At 48.0% G+C, this 19,145-nt stretch overlaps 1 protein-coding gene across 3 annotated transcripts in view; it reads right to left on the reverse strand.

Annotated features, from left to right (window-relative positions):
* The window catches only part of PITPNM3 (PITPNM family member 3), an 85,143-nt gene that overhangs the window by 53,862 nt on the left and 12,136 nt on the right, over positions 1–19,145 (reverse strand). For all 3 annotated transcript variants that reach the window (XM_036896100.2, XM_057501000.1, XM_036896101.2), the window contains exons 2-3: positions 14,705–14,800; positions 7,366–7,473 (exon numbers count right to left, since the gene is read on the reverse strand). In XM_036896100.2, the coding sequence (XP_036751995.2) occupies positions 7,366–7,473; positions 14,705–14,800 (204 nt within the window). The remainder of the gene's footprint in view (positions 1–7,365; positions 7,474–14,704; positions 14,801–19,145) is intronic.

Raw genomic sequence — 19,145 nt, forward strand, 5'->3', positions numbered from 1 at the left:
AGACTGTGGGGTACTGGCATAAGGCTATATATACATATCAGTGAAATAGAATTGAGAGTCCAGAAGCAAACCCAAATGTTTATAATCAATTGATTTTTGACAAGGGTGCCAAGAAATTCAATGGAGGAAAAATATTCTTTTCATTAGCGATGCTAGTACAACTGATTATCCCATGTGAAAGAATGAAACTGAACCCCTACTTTATGCTGTACATAAAAATTAACTCAAAGTGGATCGAAGACCTAAATAGAAGAGCTAAAACTATAAAACTCTTAAGAAAAAACACAGGGGAAAATCTTCATGACTTTGAATAAAGCAACGGTTTCTTATATATGTCATCAAAAGCACTAACAAAAGAAAAATAATAAATTGGCCTTTGTCAAAATTTTTAAAATTTGTACTCCAAAGGACATGATTAAAAAAGTGAAAAGACAGTTCACAGGATGGGCGAAAATATTTGTAAATCATATAACTGATAAGGGTCTAATGCCCAGAATATACAAAGGACTCAACAACTCAACTGTAAAAAGACAAATAACCCAACCTTAAAATGGGCAAAGGATCTGAATAGACTTTTCTCCAGAGAAGATGAACAATGACTAATAAGCACATGAAAATATGCTTAACATCATTAGTCATTAGGGAAACACAAATCAAAATCAAAATTTTATACCATTTGACACCCACGAGGATAGCTATTATCAAAAAGCCAGATAATAACAAGTGTTAGCAAAAATGTGGAGAAACTTGACTTCTTGTACAGTACTAGTGGAATGTACAGTGGTGCAGCCACTTTAGAAAAGAGTTTGCCCATTCTTCAAAAAGTTCAACAGTTACCATATGATACAGCAATTCCACTCCTAGATACATACCCAAGAGAACTGAAAATGTGTCCACACAAAAACTTGCAGACAAATATTAACAGCAGCATTATTCATAATAGTTAAAAAGGGGAAACAACTCAAATGTCCATCAACTGATGAATGGAGAAATAATATGTGACATACTCATACAATGGAAATTATTCAGCCGTAAAAGGGAATGAGGTACTGATTCATGATCTAACATAGAATCTCAAAAACACTATGCTAAGGCAAAGACATCAGACACAAAAGGCCACATTTGTTTGATTCCATGTGGGTGAAACTCCAGGAGTTTGAGGGGAGAAAAATGGGTGGGGACTACTAATGGGTATGCGGTTCCTTTTTTGGGGAGATGGAAATGCTGTGGAACTAGACAGTGATGATGGCTACACAACTTCAAATATACAAAACCACTGAACCGTATACTTTCGAAAAGTGAATTTGATAGTATGAATTACATCTCAATTTTATAAAGAACTTGGTAAGACCTACTTTACTTGGACGATATTAATGACAGCTGTGTGCTTCCTTAGATAATTAGAATCAGGCTTGCTTCTGCTCTGTTATAATCTCACTTACGGGTCTTTGGCTAATTAATCCAATCTGAAGTGCGTGTGGTCTCGTCTTGTCCCATCCACCTCTAACCTACCAGAAAACTCTGAAACTTAAATGAACAAGAAGACAGAGATTTTCAAAAGCATAGAATCAGGGTACCTATGAATCAGTATCAGGTTGTCATGAAAAATAACAAGAGCACATGAAAATGAAAGATGGTGGTCTTAAAAGACTCCACAGAAAAACACTCCACAGAAAAGCTGAGCCAGAAGAATGGAAACAGCTGACAAAACAGGGGAGCTGCTGGTTTGGTCAGAACCAGGGAATACTTCCAGAACCTACTAAGGACCAAGAAATATGAATAGGAAGGACAAGTTGAGACATGGGTTCAGCATCTGTCTAATGACAGTTTTGGAAAGTGAAAACATAGAGAGAGAAATACTTCAAGAAACAACAACAAAAAAAGTCACAATAATAAAGAAAATGCACACCAGGTATAGGCATGACAAACAACAACAAAACCTTACTAGCAAACATTGTGACTTCAGAATACAAAGAATAACGATTTAAAAACTTAAAGCTTCAAGAAGAGGGAAAAGCAGATCACCCACAAATTTACGTCAGACTTCTTTCCAACAGCACTCAATGCAAGGAGGCCACGAGAAAGATCTGCAAGGACAGCTGGGAACGTGATTATGAACACAGACGAACTCGTGTTCAAATGAGAAGGCAAAATAAGACGTGTTTAGAAATGCAAGGACTTGGAAAGTTCCTATCTGAAAGAATTACTTGAGGAGATATTCTGGTAAAAAGAGGAAGTAATGGAATCTAAGAAGCAGCAGTGAGAACTAAGCACAGAAAGGGTGTGATTTCTGGAATATAAATCGCACTTCAGTATACTCAGCTGAAGATAGAATCATGGCAAGAATGAGGACGAGGAGAAGAGGCGGGGAGAAGGAGGAGGCTGTTACAGAATTACAGCCAGGGTCAAATAAGAATGTCTGCTCTCCTCACTCCTGTTACTCAGCGTCTATCTGGAGCGCCTGTCCAGTGCAATTTAATAAGAAAAATAAGTAAGCAGTGTAAATATTGTCAAGGAGATAACTGTTAAGATTTGTAAATGATATGATACTCTATCTAGAAAACCCAAGAGAGTTAACTGACAAACTATGAGAACTAATAAGACAGTTCAGCCAAATGGCATGATTCAAGAGACAAGTATTTCAAATATATAGCAGACAAATAATTGATATCCAGAATACATAAAGAACTCCTAAAAATCAATAAGAAAACAACAAATAATCCAAAATATTAGCAAAAAACATGTTTAAGAAAGTCAGAAAAAAGAAAATAGGGCTAGTCAATCCTATCTGTGAGAAGATGATCAATCTCACTACCAATCAAGTAAGCACAAAATCAAACAAAGAGAACATCTTCACCCATCAATCAGATAATATCAAGTCTGGTAACACTGTAGGTAAATGGCTAAGCTAATCCACAGAATGAATATAAATTTGCACAGCCTTTATGGACACTTATTTAGAAGCATCTATTACAATTTTCAATGTTTATACTTTCAACCCATGTAGCTTTGTTTTAATAATGAAAAATTCCGATGTCTATCACTACAGAATGATGAAATACATTATGACACATGTATAGGATATTATCTTACAGGTAAAAAGAAGTTGGATCCCTATATATTCTTATGGGAAGCTCTCTAAGATCTACTATGAAACGAAAAAAAGAAGTTAAGTTACAGCAGTAACATCTAATATGATCTACTTGTACAAAGATATACTCCACGCTGATCAACTCTGCAGTAAGGTCTTCAGTTGAAGAAGTAGATAAAGGACACTTGGGTCTCCCTTGCGTGTTTGTTTACAACAAGAATGTTTTCAAGAAATAAGGTGGTTATTTATACACCAATGTTCATAGCAGCATTATTCACAATAGATAGACAGTGGAAGCATTCATCAATACATGAATGGATAAGCAAAATGTGGTATATATATATATATATATAATGGAATATTATTCAGCCTTAAAAAGCAAAGAAATTCTGACCCATGCTACAACATGGATGGACACTAAGGACATATGCTAGCTGAAAATAACCAGACATTAAAGACAAATACTGAATGATTGCACTTATATGAGGGTCCTAGAGTAGTCAAATTCATAGACAGAAGTAGAATGGCAGTTACTGGGGGCTGGGAGAGGGGGAAATGGAGAATTCATGTTTAATGGATACAGAGGTCCACTCTGGGGTGATGAAAAAGCTCTAGAGATGGATGGCTTATAGCTGCACAAAAATGTGAACATACTTAATGCCATTAAACTGTACACTTGGAAATGTTAAAAGTGGTAAAGTTGTATATCATGCGTATTTTACCAAATTAAAAAATGTTAAGCAAAAATAACAAGACAATCGTAAAATAAAATAATAATAATAAATAAGGTGGACTGAACTGATACTGAAGGATCCCTTTCCATTAAAATGCATCTACATTGGACAATATTTACCCCAAAAATGTAAATATATAACCAAGCTATATATATATATATGTAAATATATAAAGAATGGCTAATACACCAGTGCCAGAAACAAGGGGACTACAGTCTAGAGAGGAAAGTAGAAGCTCACACAGAAGAGACCCATGGAAGGTTCAGATGGACAGAGGCTGCCCGATCAGAGGCTGGAAACCATACTGCTAACTCGGCACGCTTAGCGCCTGCCTTGGAAAGTGGGGAGCTAAAGCGGAGCCCCCTGAGCAGTAGGGAGCCTTAAAGGGCTGCTCCATCCATAAAGGAACTTTAAAAAGCAACGACACACTCCTTTGGGAAAGCAGCAAAGAAACCATTCACACAGTGAGAAAGAGAAAGTCACACATGAGTAATTAAAACCCTAAGCCTCTGCTGCATAAAGGTGTGGGGTCTAAATTTACACCACGCATGTAGAATGGAAACACTAAGCTGTAAATTTAGCATATAAAATGTGTAAGATAAGTGAAATATTCAGGCCCAGCAGATACACAAGATCAGTCTCTACAAGGACATTTTCACAACCAAGGGCACACAAGATTCCCGCAGGGAAGAAAGCGGGTGGTGGCAACCAAAATGAGGTGCAGTGTGTGCACGTGTATACACATACGCACCAGAATTAGTACTCCCAAGGACTGGAGGAAACAGAGCAGTCTGAAAGTCCCTATACAATATATGCTTTAAATGGCTGAGGAGATCAAAGACGGACTGTCAATCATAGTTCAGGTTTAGGAGGAAGAAGGTCGGCTCCATTAGGAACTTGTAGAGTGAAATGTCTTCAGGACATCCAGGAGGAGATAAGAGGAAATGGAAAATCTGAGTCTGGAGTTCAGGAGGGAGGTCTTAGCTGGAGACGGATGTGGGGGTCATCCCCACGGGGAGCTGTGACTGGCCAGGGCAGGAGCTGTGAGAGAGGGTCTCTGGAGTGGGCTCTCCAGGGAACTCGAGGAGGCAGGAGTAGAGCTCTGTCCGTACCACCAATTTTGATTGCAGCCTTTTCCAGGAAGTGCTTTTAGAACTTCCTCTCCCCAAAATAATCCCCAGAGCGTCTCTCCTCAAGCCCCTTACTCAACCTGTCTTATGGCACACAGTAGCCGTGGCTAGGATCTGTCTCTTCCCCTCTGCCGTGAGCTCCGAAACGGGTGATAATGCCAGCCTGCTCATCTTTATTTCCCCCACATCTAGCACAGGGTTGAGCCTGTCATGGCTCCAAAAATGATCAGTGAATGAAATGAATGTGTGTGGTGGTCGGGTTGTGGGAATTCACATTATGAAATGGACATAGAAGGAGCTGGAACACGGCTGGTTTCCTCTTCCTCGTGCCCTGTTCTCTCTGTTCCTCCTGCTCCCCATTCCTCGGAGGAAACAGCTTAGATTCTGGGACTCAGGCCAGCACTGCCCCGATTCAGTCTCTTGTGAACCCCATGAAGCATTTGTTGGGATTGTTCTTCTGCAAGATGGTTCACTCTCTCCCCTTGTTCCAGTTTCTGACTGCACTTTGCAATATCAGTTCATTCAATCCCCAAAACTTTTATACTAGCCCCATTCTGCAGCTGCAGAAACTGAGGCTCAGAGAGGTGATGTGAACTTCCCTGGCTGCAAAGCTGCAAAGTGGCACAGCCAAGGCTCCAAACCAGACTTTTCAGATTCCAGAGCTGCGGATTCAGCCTCTCCCAGCCTCCTTCCTGTGCTTCCTGCTCCCCTGCCCTCCCAGCTCTCCTGCCTCTCTTGCACACCCCCTCCTTAGCTCACACTGTGTCTGAGTCACACCTTCTTTGACAGACAAGTGGGGGTGGGGGTGGGAGGAGAAGGTGGGTGGGTGGTGAGTACAAGTCCGCTTTGTCTTTTCATGGCCCCCAAGCATTGTCCTGGGGAAGCAACTGGCATCCATGAACCCTCTGGTCCCCCTCCAGGGATCCTGGGATGCAGGAGAGAGCCAACAAACGGTCTACTTGCAGATGTGCATCTGGGAAGCCTGGGAAGTCATCTCTAGACTGGCCTTGGGGACCAGACTCAGAGCCCGCCCTTCCTGTGAATGTGACAGTGGCCCAGGAGGGGGACCTTCCCTTAAGACTCTGGATTTCTTGGACCCGACTGGCAGGGTCCCAGAACTCTGTGTAGCCTCAGTCCAACTTGGGAGGTAAAACCCCGGTCAGGAATCAGGAGACTAGGGATCTAAGCATGATTCTGTCATCAACTTGAAGGACCTTGGGCAAATGCAGCTTCTCTGAGCCTCGGGTTCTTCTTGTGTCAAATGGAACTGTCATCCCAGGCCTGGCCATTTCTCAGGATGGCATGGGAGTGGCTCTGAAACAGGAGGCAGGGATGGGGGTGCAGAGAGGAGCAGAGACTATGGGCAAGCTACCAACGGTCATTCTCTCGGCCCAGGCCAGGACCATCTCACTGAGCCCCTGATAGGATGGCCTGCCCAGATCACGACTTAGGAATGACAGGGCTAGCAGAGTAAGGAAAGGGTTAGAATGGGGAGGGGGATAGAAAGAACTGGCTTCAGGGCAACAGGTACAGAGGTCAGCACCCTGGATCCTGGAGAGGGTTCTTCACTCCAGTGTGACCATAACCAAATACAGCACCTGTCTGAGCCTCAGTTTCCCCATACGTTATCTCAGATGTTATGACTTTGTCAGCTGTATCTTTGACTTGCCTTTCAAAGCCTGGCTTCATAGCTTCATTGTCAGGAATCCTTTCTCAATCCCCTCTCCTGCCTCCTTCTAAAAATCCTGCCCCTCTCCTCTGGGCCCAACAACGTTCAGCTTAAGTCTGACCCCCTTACATCTTGAATCACTTTTGCTCCCTCCTACCAAGCACTTACACACAGTAGGTGCTCAACAAATATTCCTGTAGTGATGCAACATGGTCAAATGGACAGAATGCCTAAAAGGATGGGCCTTCTTTGCTGAATAAACTCCTGCTCAAAACTCACCTGCATAAAAAGCCTCCTGGATAAATCCCCAGCCACGTACTCCTTCACCAGCTCAGCCAGAGAAAGTTACAACCCCCGCTGCTGTCTCTCTCCCCTGTCCCCTTATCAAAGGCTCCTCCAGTTGCCCCCCTACCTTAACCAGCAGATGCCAACACCATCGGCGTGGCAGTCCAAGGAGCCTGGGCCCTGCCACCTGCCTTAACTACCCATGCTCCTGGGTAGTCATCCTATGGACAAAGGAAGCTCTGTTGAGGAAACCTGGAGCTCTTCTGCCACCGAAAACCTCACAGAAGTCCCTATGGGGGTTCCTGTGGACCACAGAACTCAGGAGTCACAGACCCAGGGAGGGATGGTATCCAAAGACATAAACGACTCTTCATAGAAGACCCAAGTTGTCAGCACCTCGACCCACCTGCAACACACACCCGTGCTCACCCCAGCATGCGAGAAGCAGAAGCTCACCTTGATGCTCCCCCATTTTCCCCATGGTTTCGATCTGTTCCACCAGGTCATTTGAATTCCACTGGCTCATGCCGAGGAGAATGGCATTCTTCCCTTCAGCCATCTCCTCTGTGGGAAGAAGCAGAGATGGGGGTGAGCAGGCAGGGCTGTGGACAGGTGGCCCTACCAGGAGCCTCTGTACGAGGGAGTACTTATTTCTTCCTCTGAATTGAGGTAGAATTCAACTACTGAAGGTGTCTGTGGTTATAGACGGGTATGAAACATTCAGGCATGTTCACTGTAAGAAGACACTGCTGGACCCTGCGGGTCTCCACATGCTACTGCAAAAGGAAGCAGCAAGGGAACAGTCATGAGAGAGGCTGAAAACCCATAGAAGGCTCCGATGCTAGCCCTAAGAATGGTATTTCTTGGAAGGAAGTGTGTCTGGGAAGAAAAAGGAAAACTTGCTACTTGCTAGCGGTGTTTCTTTGGGCAAGTTATTCCACTTCTCTGAGCCTCAGTCTTCCCACCAGTAAAATAGGATCAGCCTTGTCTCACTCACAGAATTGTTGTGAGGATTAAATGAAGATTAAATGGGTATTAAGTTCTTAGTGCATAGTGGGTGCTCATAGATGAGAGACATTATGGTTATTTCTTCACACAAGAACTGAGTCGCCTTCAGTATTTGAGCAGACCGGAACCTGAGTGGGGCAGGAGCAGCTCTGAGTGGCCAGGAGGACAGAAGCCTTCTGGCTCTAAGTGGGCCTGGGGCTGTGTGGGGCCCTTAGCCCTCATCTCAACCTTATGAACCTATGAACCATTCTTCCCGTTTCTCCCCTCAACCCTGTCTATCCTTGCCCTTTCCCAATCTGAGCTTAATGACTGCTCTGGAAGGAACTCCCTAGCCACACTGAACACAAGCCACTGGGTCCCACACAGCTGGTGCAGTCCCGCATCCCAGAAAGGGGTGTTTCCTCAAGAACAAACCCACGGGAATGCCGTCTCTCCTCTCTTTAAGAGATGGGCCTTCCACGTGGAGAGTTCGGTGTCCTCCCTCAAAGAACAGACATTAAATGGTGGTGAGGAGAAGACTCAAGAATAAGGGGATGAAGCCCATTTCACACCTAAAGGCCTGTAAAGAGTAGATGGAACCAGTATGGTGGGGCTGAAGCCTGGGGAGCTGTCCAGAGTTCTGAATCACTCCAGCGCTACGTCACCCAGACCTCACTGCTGGCTGGGGTCTGGATTATCATTATTACTATTATTATCCCTGTCTTATTTTATTTATCTATTCGATTTAGCTAACAACACTTATCCAATCAGTTCTATGTGCTGAGATTGTTGTAAGTGTTGTACAGATATTAATCAATTAATTCGCATAATAGTAAAGAGATACAATATTATTATCTTCATTTTATAGACAAGGTAATTGAGGCATGAAGTGGCTCAGTAATTTGCTCAATGTCATTGGCTAGAGCCAGGATTTCAACCCAGATATACTATTTCAACAGTCCTCAAAGCTGCCTTCCTGACGGCCTCCCCCGGGCATCCTGTATTGGCCACTCAACTCTCCAGCCAGACACCACACATACGCAGGCAATTTCAGGAGCCTGGTGTGTGCCCTCTAGCACTGGTGTGTACCTCTAAGCAGCACTGTGTTCTGGGAAGACCCTCGACTGGGTTCCAGTCCAGTCTCTACTACATGCAAGCCTGTGCTTTTGCACAGACCCCTCAACTGTCCGGTTTTTTCCTCTCTCTTAAATGGGAATAACAACACTGGGTCTACAGCTCTTTCTAGCAAGCTGTCATAAGGACAAATGATGTCATAAATTTGAAAAAGCTACACAAGCCAAAATGCCATTAACAAATATTAGGTAGTATTACTCTTGGGGAGACAGGCTCACTAAGGGGCTAAGAGCTCTGTTCTGGTGTTAGATTGCCTCTTTTCAACCCTGGATGTACCATCTGTGAGCTATCTGACTTTGGAGAGTAACTTCAGCTTCATAAGTTGGAGATTTTCTCATCTATAACATGGCATCATGGTAATGCCTACATCATGGGACTGCTGTGAGCACAAATGGGATAATGAAGATAAAGTGTTTATAAGCATGACTAGAGCACAGTAAGCACACAGATGTGGATAACAGCACATGAAGATGGTGGCACCTCCACCAGACCATGTAGTGCACGCCCCAACACCCACCCTCAGCTCCGCCTAAGGCATCCTGTCCCAGCTCCCGGGTGGGGCAGTCAGGGTCTGCCCGTAGCCCACCTTGAGTGCCTGGGTCTCCTGGCTGTCACCCACGCATTCCACAGTGAATGATTCCTGCGCACCTGCTGGGCACAGTGTGGGACATGACTCCCTCCTGCGGGAATCCAGTTTTGTGAGAAAACGCAATGGCAAATAACTCTGACACCGTGAAGTGAGCGAGCCAGGGCTCCAGCCAGGGCTGGGTATGTAGCAAGCGCTCAGCAGGTGCTTACACGTCCTAGCTCCTGGTCACTTCACAATACATAAGCCTATCCCAGGGGTGTACGCAGGCCATCAGAACCCCCAGGGGCCCCCCAGGGCTGTGAGGAGTGAGCACCCCAATCTGCGCAGCCCTCAGCCTCTTTCCCCTCCCCTTTGGTCCGTGTGTAGCCTCGCTCCATCTTTCCCTCTTGGTCTCTGTCTTTCTGGTGAATATGTCTTCCTCCCCCCTAGCCGCCATGCTCCCCCGAGGCTGACATCCGGCCCTGGGCCCTCAGATCCCTGTCTGTTGGTCTCTCATGACTGTGCCTAGGTTCTGGGTGCCCTCTGCTCTGTCTGTGCCCCTCCCAGGGGCCTCATTCAGGCTCCCGTTCTCCCTGCTCTTCCTGTCCTCCTGTCCCGGCGTCTGCCTCTCTCCTTCTCCCTCTCTCAGGGTTCTCTCACTCTCTGGGTCTCCCTCTCCTTCTGGGGCCCACGCCCCTCTGGACCCCGGCCCACCAGCCCTCCGCGCTGCCTCTGGTCTCCTTTCCCCTTGTGGCTCACTGTCTCTCTTTCAGCGCTTGCAGGCTCTCAGGCTGTGTGTGTGTGTCCCTCCCTCCCGTCCTCTCTGAGTCCCACCCTCTCCCTTTCTGCTCTCCCATATTTCCCTGGCTTTTTCTCTGCCCCTCCACCCTGCACTCTGCCTTGGTAGTCTGGGCCATGGTTCCCCAGATACCCTTGGATTGTACTGACAGGAGGGGGTGTGGGGGCCTGGATTCCGCCACCCACCCTGCTGCATCCAGTCGGTGGCACCAGCCCCCCTGAGGCTGCTCCCCACCCAACCTCTCAGACGGAATCTCTCTCCCTCTCTGGGCCTCTCCTCTGCCCCTGCTCTCAACGCTCAGCCTTCACATCTGCACTCTGGCAACAGTGGGCTTGTGCCCTGAGTGCCAGCAAGAGCCTAAATACACACACACACACATGCATGCACGCATGCACACGCACATGCACATGAAAGCCAAGATAGCTCCTTTCAGAATCATTCAGGCAAACCAGGGAGCCTCGTGGCTCAGCTTGGAGTCTCCGCTCTGCTTCCCCACACTGTAGTCTCTGTGCCTCCCAACAGGACCCACAGAGACCATGAGGGCTCTTTGGATAAATGTCCTAGTTATTGATTTTGCTTTTTGACTTCAGGTGACTGTTACCTGGATGCTAATTCTCATCCCCAGTGACCTCTGGTCAGACACAGTTCCTCCATCTACCTCACCCCCACTGAGCCCCAGGCCCCGCCCAGACTTGGGGCCAGCCAGGCTGAGTGTCACCCTGCAGCACCGCAACCCTGGCCTTGACCCCAGGCTGCCTCTGACCCTGACCACCCCTTTAAGCGCAAGCTCTGGTGCCATAAGGAAAGCCTGTCTTCCCACCCTGGGGCCTCTCTCTCTGCTGGATGCCCAGGACCGCAGAGCGGGGACTCTCCTTGTCCATGCTGGAGCCCCGGGCTTGGTCCCCTGCTGCCGGCTGGCCCACTACCATCCACCCCCCTCGCATCAGGCCCTCTCGCTAACACTCGCCCCCTCCCATACCTGAGGCCATCACCACCACCCTGTTGGTGGCCCAGAGGTGGTCCCCACTCAGTCTGTTCACAGAGGCCTTTGGGGCCAGCTCCATGGCGCTCATGTCCTCACCTCACCCCCAGTGAGAGGCAGGAGGGGTCAGTAACACACCTGTGGCCCCTTGCCCAGCTCCCCACAGCGGTATCCTCCCACCCCACCCACGAGACAAACAGCCCACCCCTGTTGGGTTCCAGAGGGGGGCCCAAGGCTCCTGACTCAGACAGCAGCCAGGCAGTGGCCCCGCCCTGAGGAGAGCCTGGCTCCTCTGACCCCAGACACCAGACTGCCTCCCCTACTCCATCCCTGCCCTGGAGGCCAGGTAACTCTTTATCTGACCCTGAACAAGTTTCCCAGTTCTCTGGCCTCAGTTTCCAAGCCTGTAAAATGAGGGCCCCCTCTGACATGATCTGGGTTTGAGGCACGTCCCCTCTTGGCACTCTGGGTGTTCCCTCTGTCTGCACTCTGCCTTGGTAGCCTGGGCTGCGGTTCCCCAGATACCCTTGGATTGTACTGACAGGAGAGGGAGTGGGGCCTCTCCTGGGTCTGGGGGCCTGGATTCCGCCACCCACCCTGCTGCGTCCAGTCGGCGGCACCCACCCCCCTGAGGCCCCAGGTCTACCGCCTGCCCATGGGGCTGGCCTCCTGCCCTGTGGCCTGACTGCCCCCAGCCCCTCCTGTGCCTTCCATGCACAACCAGAGCCCCCAGAGCCTAAGTCTCCCCTCTGCTACCAGACCATGAGCCATGAGGCTCTCCTGCCCCGCCAGGTAAACCCCAGTGCCAGGCCACTGGGCTGGAGCTTAAGAAGAAAGGAAGGGAGGAAGGCCCCAATTTCAGTAACAAGCCAACAACAGAGGTCTGACCCAGACAGTAAGCCCCTGAGTTCCTGCTCCTCCACCCCAACCTTGAAGTGTGGTCATGGGAGGTCCCTTCCATGCTCCAGCCTCAGTTTCCCCCTCATTGAGGAGGAGGACATGACATTCCAGGGGCCTGGTCAGCACCAAGACCAGCAATGTGGCTTCACTACAGCTGGAGTTGGAACTGAATGAGCACCAGGTTGCAGGGCCGGGTTCAGGTGGGGTCGGCCACCACACCCAGCGCGGGGGCCGGGCTCAGTCTAGGCTGGAGAACAGAGGCCAGGGAGGCGATCCTTTAGGGCATGCCCAGAATCCTGGACATCCATGGCCTGGGTCCGGGTGCTGAGAGCTGGATGAGCTGGGCCCGGAGGCTCCTGGGAGCACAGGAGGAGGGTGGCTTCGCCTCTTCCTGCCTTGAGCCAAGGAAACATGCAAGACCCTGTCCAGGGCGAGCACGTGGAACAGACAGGAGATGGGGTGTTGGCAACCAAGAACTAAAGAGGGTTCCAGCAGATCCTGTGGCTGAGAGCTACCAATGCCCTGGGAGAGATGAAATACGAGTGGGGAAGAGACGACAGTTTGGAGACCAGGAGGGAGTGTGGAAAGATGGGAGACAGGGAAAGAGCCGGGAGAGTCTGTGATGCTGGGACAGTGGAGACAAGGAAAGATGGAGGTGAGCAGGGAGGAGATGAGGCAAAGGAAAGGAGAGAAGACAGGCTCCCTACTGGATAGGAGTGAGAGATGAGGCCCATTTGGGAACCACACACAGAGCAGGGAGATCATGAGAGGGCAGGACAGATGCTAAGGGGTAGTGTTCAGCAGCAGGGGAGCAGGACATGCCCCAGGGGAGAGCAGGTGAGCCGGCCCGAGGGGCGCAGGTGGAGCTGACCCCAGCTACCCAGAAACGCCTCCCTCAGTGGGCCAGCACTGTCTCTGTGGAACGCAGAGCCTTGATGGGCCGCAAAAATATTTTAAATAAGTGTTCCAAGCACCAAAAAAATACTGAAGCAGTTGTTGCCATACTGTGGGTTGGTTGCTGTGGAGAAACTCAGCCCCAGCAGCCACTCCATCAGACGCCCATAGGAGACAGGAAATGAGCCCCAAATGGGCTGGTGTAGGGTTAACTCCAGAAAGGGGGTTCTCCACCCAGAGCCAAGAACGGGGGAGGTTTGAGCTGGGATAGCAACCCCCCTGCCCAGCTGTGCTGCCCTGAAAATCACCTGAACTGGGGATTCTCCATTTGGGGAGGCACAGAGCTGATAGGAAAATTGAGGCCCAGAGAAGGTGAAGGACTCTCCCAAGGTCACAGAACAAGTCAACAGCATGGCGGGGACCACGTCCCAAAAGTCCTGCTCAGAGTCTAGATGTCTTCGCAGAGCACAGCCTCTTTCGCTTTCAAGACCCTGTTTTGCTAGGCATTTCAAAGCTGGCCCCAGATATGTGACTCCCCAGAGTGTGGCCAAGCCAGCCAAGTGAGCACGGGGGCCCTCCAAGCCTGTGGGGGAGGCCACGGGGGCCCCCACCCACTCCCACACGGCACAGGCAGCATGACTGGGGCCTCTCCCTGAATCCGAGGCTCCGCCTCCTGCAGCCACCACGGATGGCCTCTCCTCCAGCCCTTACAAGGTTTCTTGTTCTTCCATTCGCACGTGAACACCATCCCGGCCGGTCCTTCCTGGCTGGCCATACACCCAGCCCTGGGAGGCAGCGCAGAGGTCCTCGCCCACCATCATCTCTGCCCTGAACACCTGCACTGGTGTTTCCAGCCCGTCCCCACCTCCACTCCAGCTCCCTTCCCAGCCACAGGCTCCTCTGATAAATCAAGTTCTGGGTCCGACAACCTTCTCCCTCCTCTCCCCCTTGCTGCCGCCTGCCACCCGGGCCTCCTTCAGTCCCTGAACTGCCCCCATCTTTCCTGCTGCGGCGCCACCACAGCTGCTCTTCCCTCTGTCAGGAAGCCTCTTTCTCCTCCTCTTTACCTAGCCACCTCCTGTCTGCAGCTCTGCAGAGAGGATGTTAATGACGGCCCCACCCCAACTAATTTAGGCAGCCCAGTCATCACTCTTTCTAGGGATACTGGTGTTTTTTACTCGGTGGTGTTATTTCCCATCTGTGATTGTGTTTTCCTTTGTCTAGCTGTTTCATGTTTGCCTCTGTCACCAGACCGTAAGCTTCATGAGGGCCGTGACCATGTCTATCTGTTACTGCAGCATCATGAGCCTAGAGCAGCTCCCGAAATCTATGAGGGACTCAGCAAATATCTCAAAGAGTGAATGAATGAATGCTGAGCCCCAGTTGTTGGGGAACTCACAGACCGGGTGAGTACAATGGGTGGAACTGCAGTGTCTGGGTGGGAAGAGATACTAGCTCCCAACAGGGATCCCCTGCCCAGAGCTTCTAGAAAAGTCACCCAGCCAGTGATGGGAGGATGGGGTTCACTCACCTCTAGCATCAAAGAATTCATCATCTGAGCTCTCCACTGAGTCGCTGAGGACATTTCGAAGGTGCCAGGGGGCACCACCACCTGAGGGAGGGACACCTGCCAAAAGTAACACACCTGTTAGCCAAGCCTGAGACCGTGTCCCGCCCTGAGGGAATAACCCTCCACTGCCCATGGGCCAAGGGTCAGTGAGCATCCTGCATGTCCCTCCCTCTCCCTTCAAGTGCTTTGTACCTCCCAGAGCCCTCCTGCCGCTGTGAAATCCCAAAGACCTCCCTGAAATTGCTCAGTAAGGCAGGAACAAGTGAACCCATTTTACACGCACTAAAACTGAAGCTGGAGGTAGTTCAGAGATTCTGCCCAGGTGACACGGTGTATCAGTGAGCATAAGGTAATCATGTTTGCTGTGTTAACAAATGATCTCAGCTGCTTAAATCAACGATGCTCTGTTTCTCGCTCACACACAGGTGGGGAGGGTCTCTGTTCATGGAGGTCACTCAAAGGCGTCACCACTTCACGATGCCACCATTTCAAAATGAGACTTCAAGGCCCGCCAAATCAGGAGAGAAGAGCACAGAAGGCCTGAGACATTGCTGGGGACAGGAGCCTCTCTCCCTGCCCCTGTTATCTTAGCTCCTTGTACTAGACGTTTTGGGGCTCACATGAAACCAGCTGGTGTCTAGCACACCCATGAAATCCTCTGCCTGCTCCCTGGACACATGAAATACTGGGGATCGCAGATGAGTTAAAATTTAATTATAAAAATTAAAACCATAAACATGTTAGAAGAAAATTGACCTGGTAATTTTCCTGAGAAAATAATCAGAGAAGTACACAAAGATGGAAGTATACAGTTGATCATCTTAGCATTCTGGTAATAACGAAAACCTGGAAGAAGTCCTGGTGTCCTTCCACAGGGGACTGGATGTATGTTCATAGACAGTCATAAAGGACATTCTTTGAGACCGTTAGAAAAATGAAGAGTTTCTAATGTATTGACATCAAAAGACACCGGTAGAGTCTGGTTAGGAGAAAAAATGCAGGTAGGTCACAGAAAAGCATGTTCCTTTTGACCTCATTAAAAGAAAACATGCTTAAATCTGCATACTGAGGATGTGCACAGCACTTCAGTTAAGAGCTCAGGCTCTGAGACTGAAGAGGTCTGGAGTCAAGCTCAGGTTTAGCCTCTTAGAAGCAATTTGATGTCAGGTGATTCCCTTCACTTCTCCATGCCTCAGTTTCCTCAGCTATAAAGTCAAAATAGCTCATACTTGCCTCAAGAGCTTTTTGTAAAGATTAAATAAAATACACCAAGGTGCTTAGCACCTCGTTTACTGCTTAGCACAGGGCCTAGCATCCTGCAAGTGTTTTCACAGCAATACTTATTATATAAATATGCTTACAGGGCATTAAAATGTCTGGAAGGACATGCCCCAACATGTCAACAGAGATTTTGATAAAAAGAGGTAGGGAAAACTCAGTTTTCACACTGCACCTGTAATTTTATGTGATTATTAATTTTATAAATTCATCTTAATCAGCTCTAAGATGTACTTTTTTTCACACTTTAACATCTTTAAAATTGGGATGTGTCTTACATGATAGCATATCATAATTTAATTGGCACTTTTTTCTTTCTTGGGGTATATAAAATAATGATGCATCTTATAATTGATTGCATCTTAGACTCAGTGGAAAGCAGTAAAATCATCATGCATACAGGTTGCATCTTCCCTGAGGCTTTGGGCCCCAGCCATCAGACACATGGGTCTTGTCTCCAGAGAGACCTGGGTTTCTGCGTCAGCAATGCCCCTGCCTCAGTTTCCCCATCTTTACAGTGAGAAACCTGACAGAAGCTGTCCCAGATTTTGTACCTCTGACTGACGTTTGAGTAGTCTGTCTGGCACATAATAGTTAAGGAAGTGAAAGGTAGGTGTTTCTCCCCCAGCCATTGCTAGAGGGCACATTATGATATAATCCTTGGAGGACCTGCTCTGCCCCCAGGTACCACACCCTGACCTTGCAGGATACTGGCCCTGCTCCCCGCCCCAAGCCCAGATCCCTGAACATAAACTGTTCCTGAAGGGAAAGGCCAGCATGGGTCAGCCTAGGGACACAGCCCTCCTGCCTGTCCCTCCCACACCACCCACTGCAAACTCCCAAACACACACCCAGCTTTATTGAGCTCTGTGGCTTGGAGCCAGGCATAAAAGCATGTTCTGAGACACAGAAAATGCAAGAGCCACAGGAAATGCTGACCTGAGGCTCACCTCTAGGTACAAAGCTGAGTCTGTGTCCACACTCTCTGTGGGGACCCTCTAAACTTTTGATTCTCACCCACCAGTGTGGATAGCATGACAGGCTAGCCAGCAGTTTCCTACCCATGGGCCCTGGGTTTACTGCAAGGGAGTTTGAGAATCCAAATGCACCGTAATTGAGTATTTCTAACATGGATACAAATACATTTGACTATTTCCCAAATGTATGTGGAGAAGTTGTAGCTAGTGCAATAAGACAAGAAAAATGGAAAGGAAAGAAAAAAATTGTCTTTATTTTCAGATTACAAAACTATCTACACAGAAAACAAAAACTCTTCAAATTTACCCAAAAAAAATACCACTGGAACTAAATAATAATTGCACTACTATATGTTAGCAATGAATAACCAGAATTTGCAATTTAAAAAAAACCACCAACAATAGCACTAAAAAAAAAAAAGAAAAGAGAAAGAAGTGCTTAGGTAGGAATCAAATGAATGTGGAGATTTCTGTGATTCAAAAACATACAGTCACTTAAAATTTTTCCTAAATTTATATTAATTTTATGTTTTCTCAATCACAGATACTAAAGGTATGAAAACTATCATACATGCTATATTTATATACAAATATCCCTTGCTGTCCAAACCAATTCCATTCCTAAGAAGCAAGCACTTGGATAGTCAGGATGATTATTATCCTCCTCTGTCTGGTTTCTGAGTTTTGGGTGTTAACCAGCAAGAGTTTAAGTAGTGATGGGATCATCTGAGGATTTATCTGAGTCTATTTGGTTCCTGAGTTGAGGAGTAAGGCTTCAGTGAGAAGTTCCTGGATATAGTGACCCTCATACCTGTACATTATACATTCCAGCCAAAAGCGATGGCAAAGACATTTCTGCCAACCTCCCCCATGTGTGTGATAGAGCCTGAGGAAGAGGAGAAAGCTCTAGAATGTGTGTCTCATTCACCATCCCCACTATAGCCATCCCTTTGGGCCACCATCATCCTACGTCACTGTGGCCCTAATATCATGTATGTTGGGCTGGCCTTCGTGGGTGACCCAACAGGGAGAACTGGGCAGAGGAGAAGGCAACAAGGAAGCCAGTTCAGCTCCATTTGAGGGAGACGTTCTCCCAGCTGGAGGCAGGCAGAGAGAGAAGGGGCCTTTGGGTGTCAGAGAGCTGCCCATCCCCCAGGCACTGGGCTACGTGCCAAGGACACCAAGGTGAGACAGTGGGACAGGACAAGGACCTCACAAACCCTCCATGCTGCAGAGGGACAGGGGAGGCAGACCCGAAACAAGTAAACAACAGAGATCATCTCAGCAGTAGAAGGTGCTATCAAGAAAATCAAACCTCTCCCTTATGACCTGTCCATGCCCTCCGTCCTTAAGTGTCTCTTACAGTGTAATTATGGTCTAAAAAACAGACAAGCAAGAATGTGTGGATCTGCACATGGGAATTGATGAGGGCAAACGGACCCAGTCATCACAAGAATTTTGTCACCTATTTGAATTAAAAGCTGAACACCCTGTTTCTCCTTTCAAATGAAACTTTCACCTGATTTTTGACTCTCCTTTGTGGTCAAAATCTATACTTGAATTTCTTTTCAATGGCATATTTTATCTTGTTTACTGTCATCCTCCTTGTTTTCAAAATGCCTATCTGCCTTGGTTTTTAAAATGTACTACAGATTTGTTTAAATTTCTCTAAGTGCCTCCCTCCTGTCAGGCAGGCACTGCCCAAAACTGCCTCTGGAAAGGTGGCTGCCTGAGGGGAATCTCTGTATCTCCTCTTTTATAAAAGAGAAACTATAAAAGAAGATAATGCCAAGAAGCGGCCATCACCTGGCTTCTGAGAGCCGGGAGAGCCTCCCTTCATCTCTTCCTCCAGCATGCAGATGCTAAGCAGATGGCAAGGTCATATTTCAAAAAGGGAAAATGGCAGTGGACAGAATATCTTGGGAGGGGTATTTGGGGAAGACTCTTAGGCAAAGGTGTTAGATGAGTGGGATCCTGGATGACGAAAAAGAGGCAGTTATGCTAAGCACAAGTGTGTACACATGCGCACTGCTCACACACCAGGTGAGAAGGACAGGCTGAGTGAGGGGATGAGAGCCTTCCTGGAGGAAGGAACTTCAGGGACAAAGTTGTACATGAGCTTGGCTCATTGGAGGGGCAGGAGCCAG

Source organism: Manis pentadactyla, chromosome 4, assembly GCF_030020395.1.
Source record: "Manis pentadactyla isolate mManPen7 chromosome 4, mManPen7.hap1, whole genome shotgun sequence".
NCBI lineage: Eukaryota > Metazoa > Chordata > Mammalia > Pholidota > Manidae > Manis > Manis pentadactyla.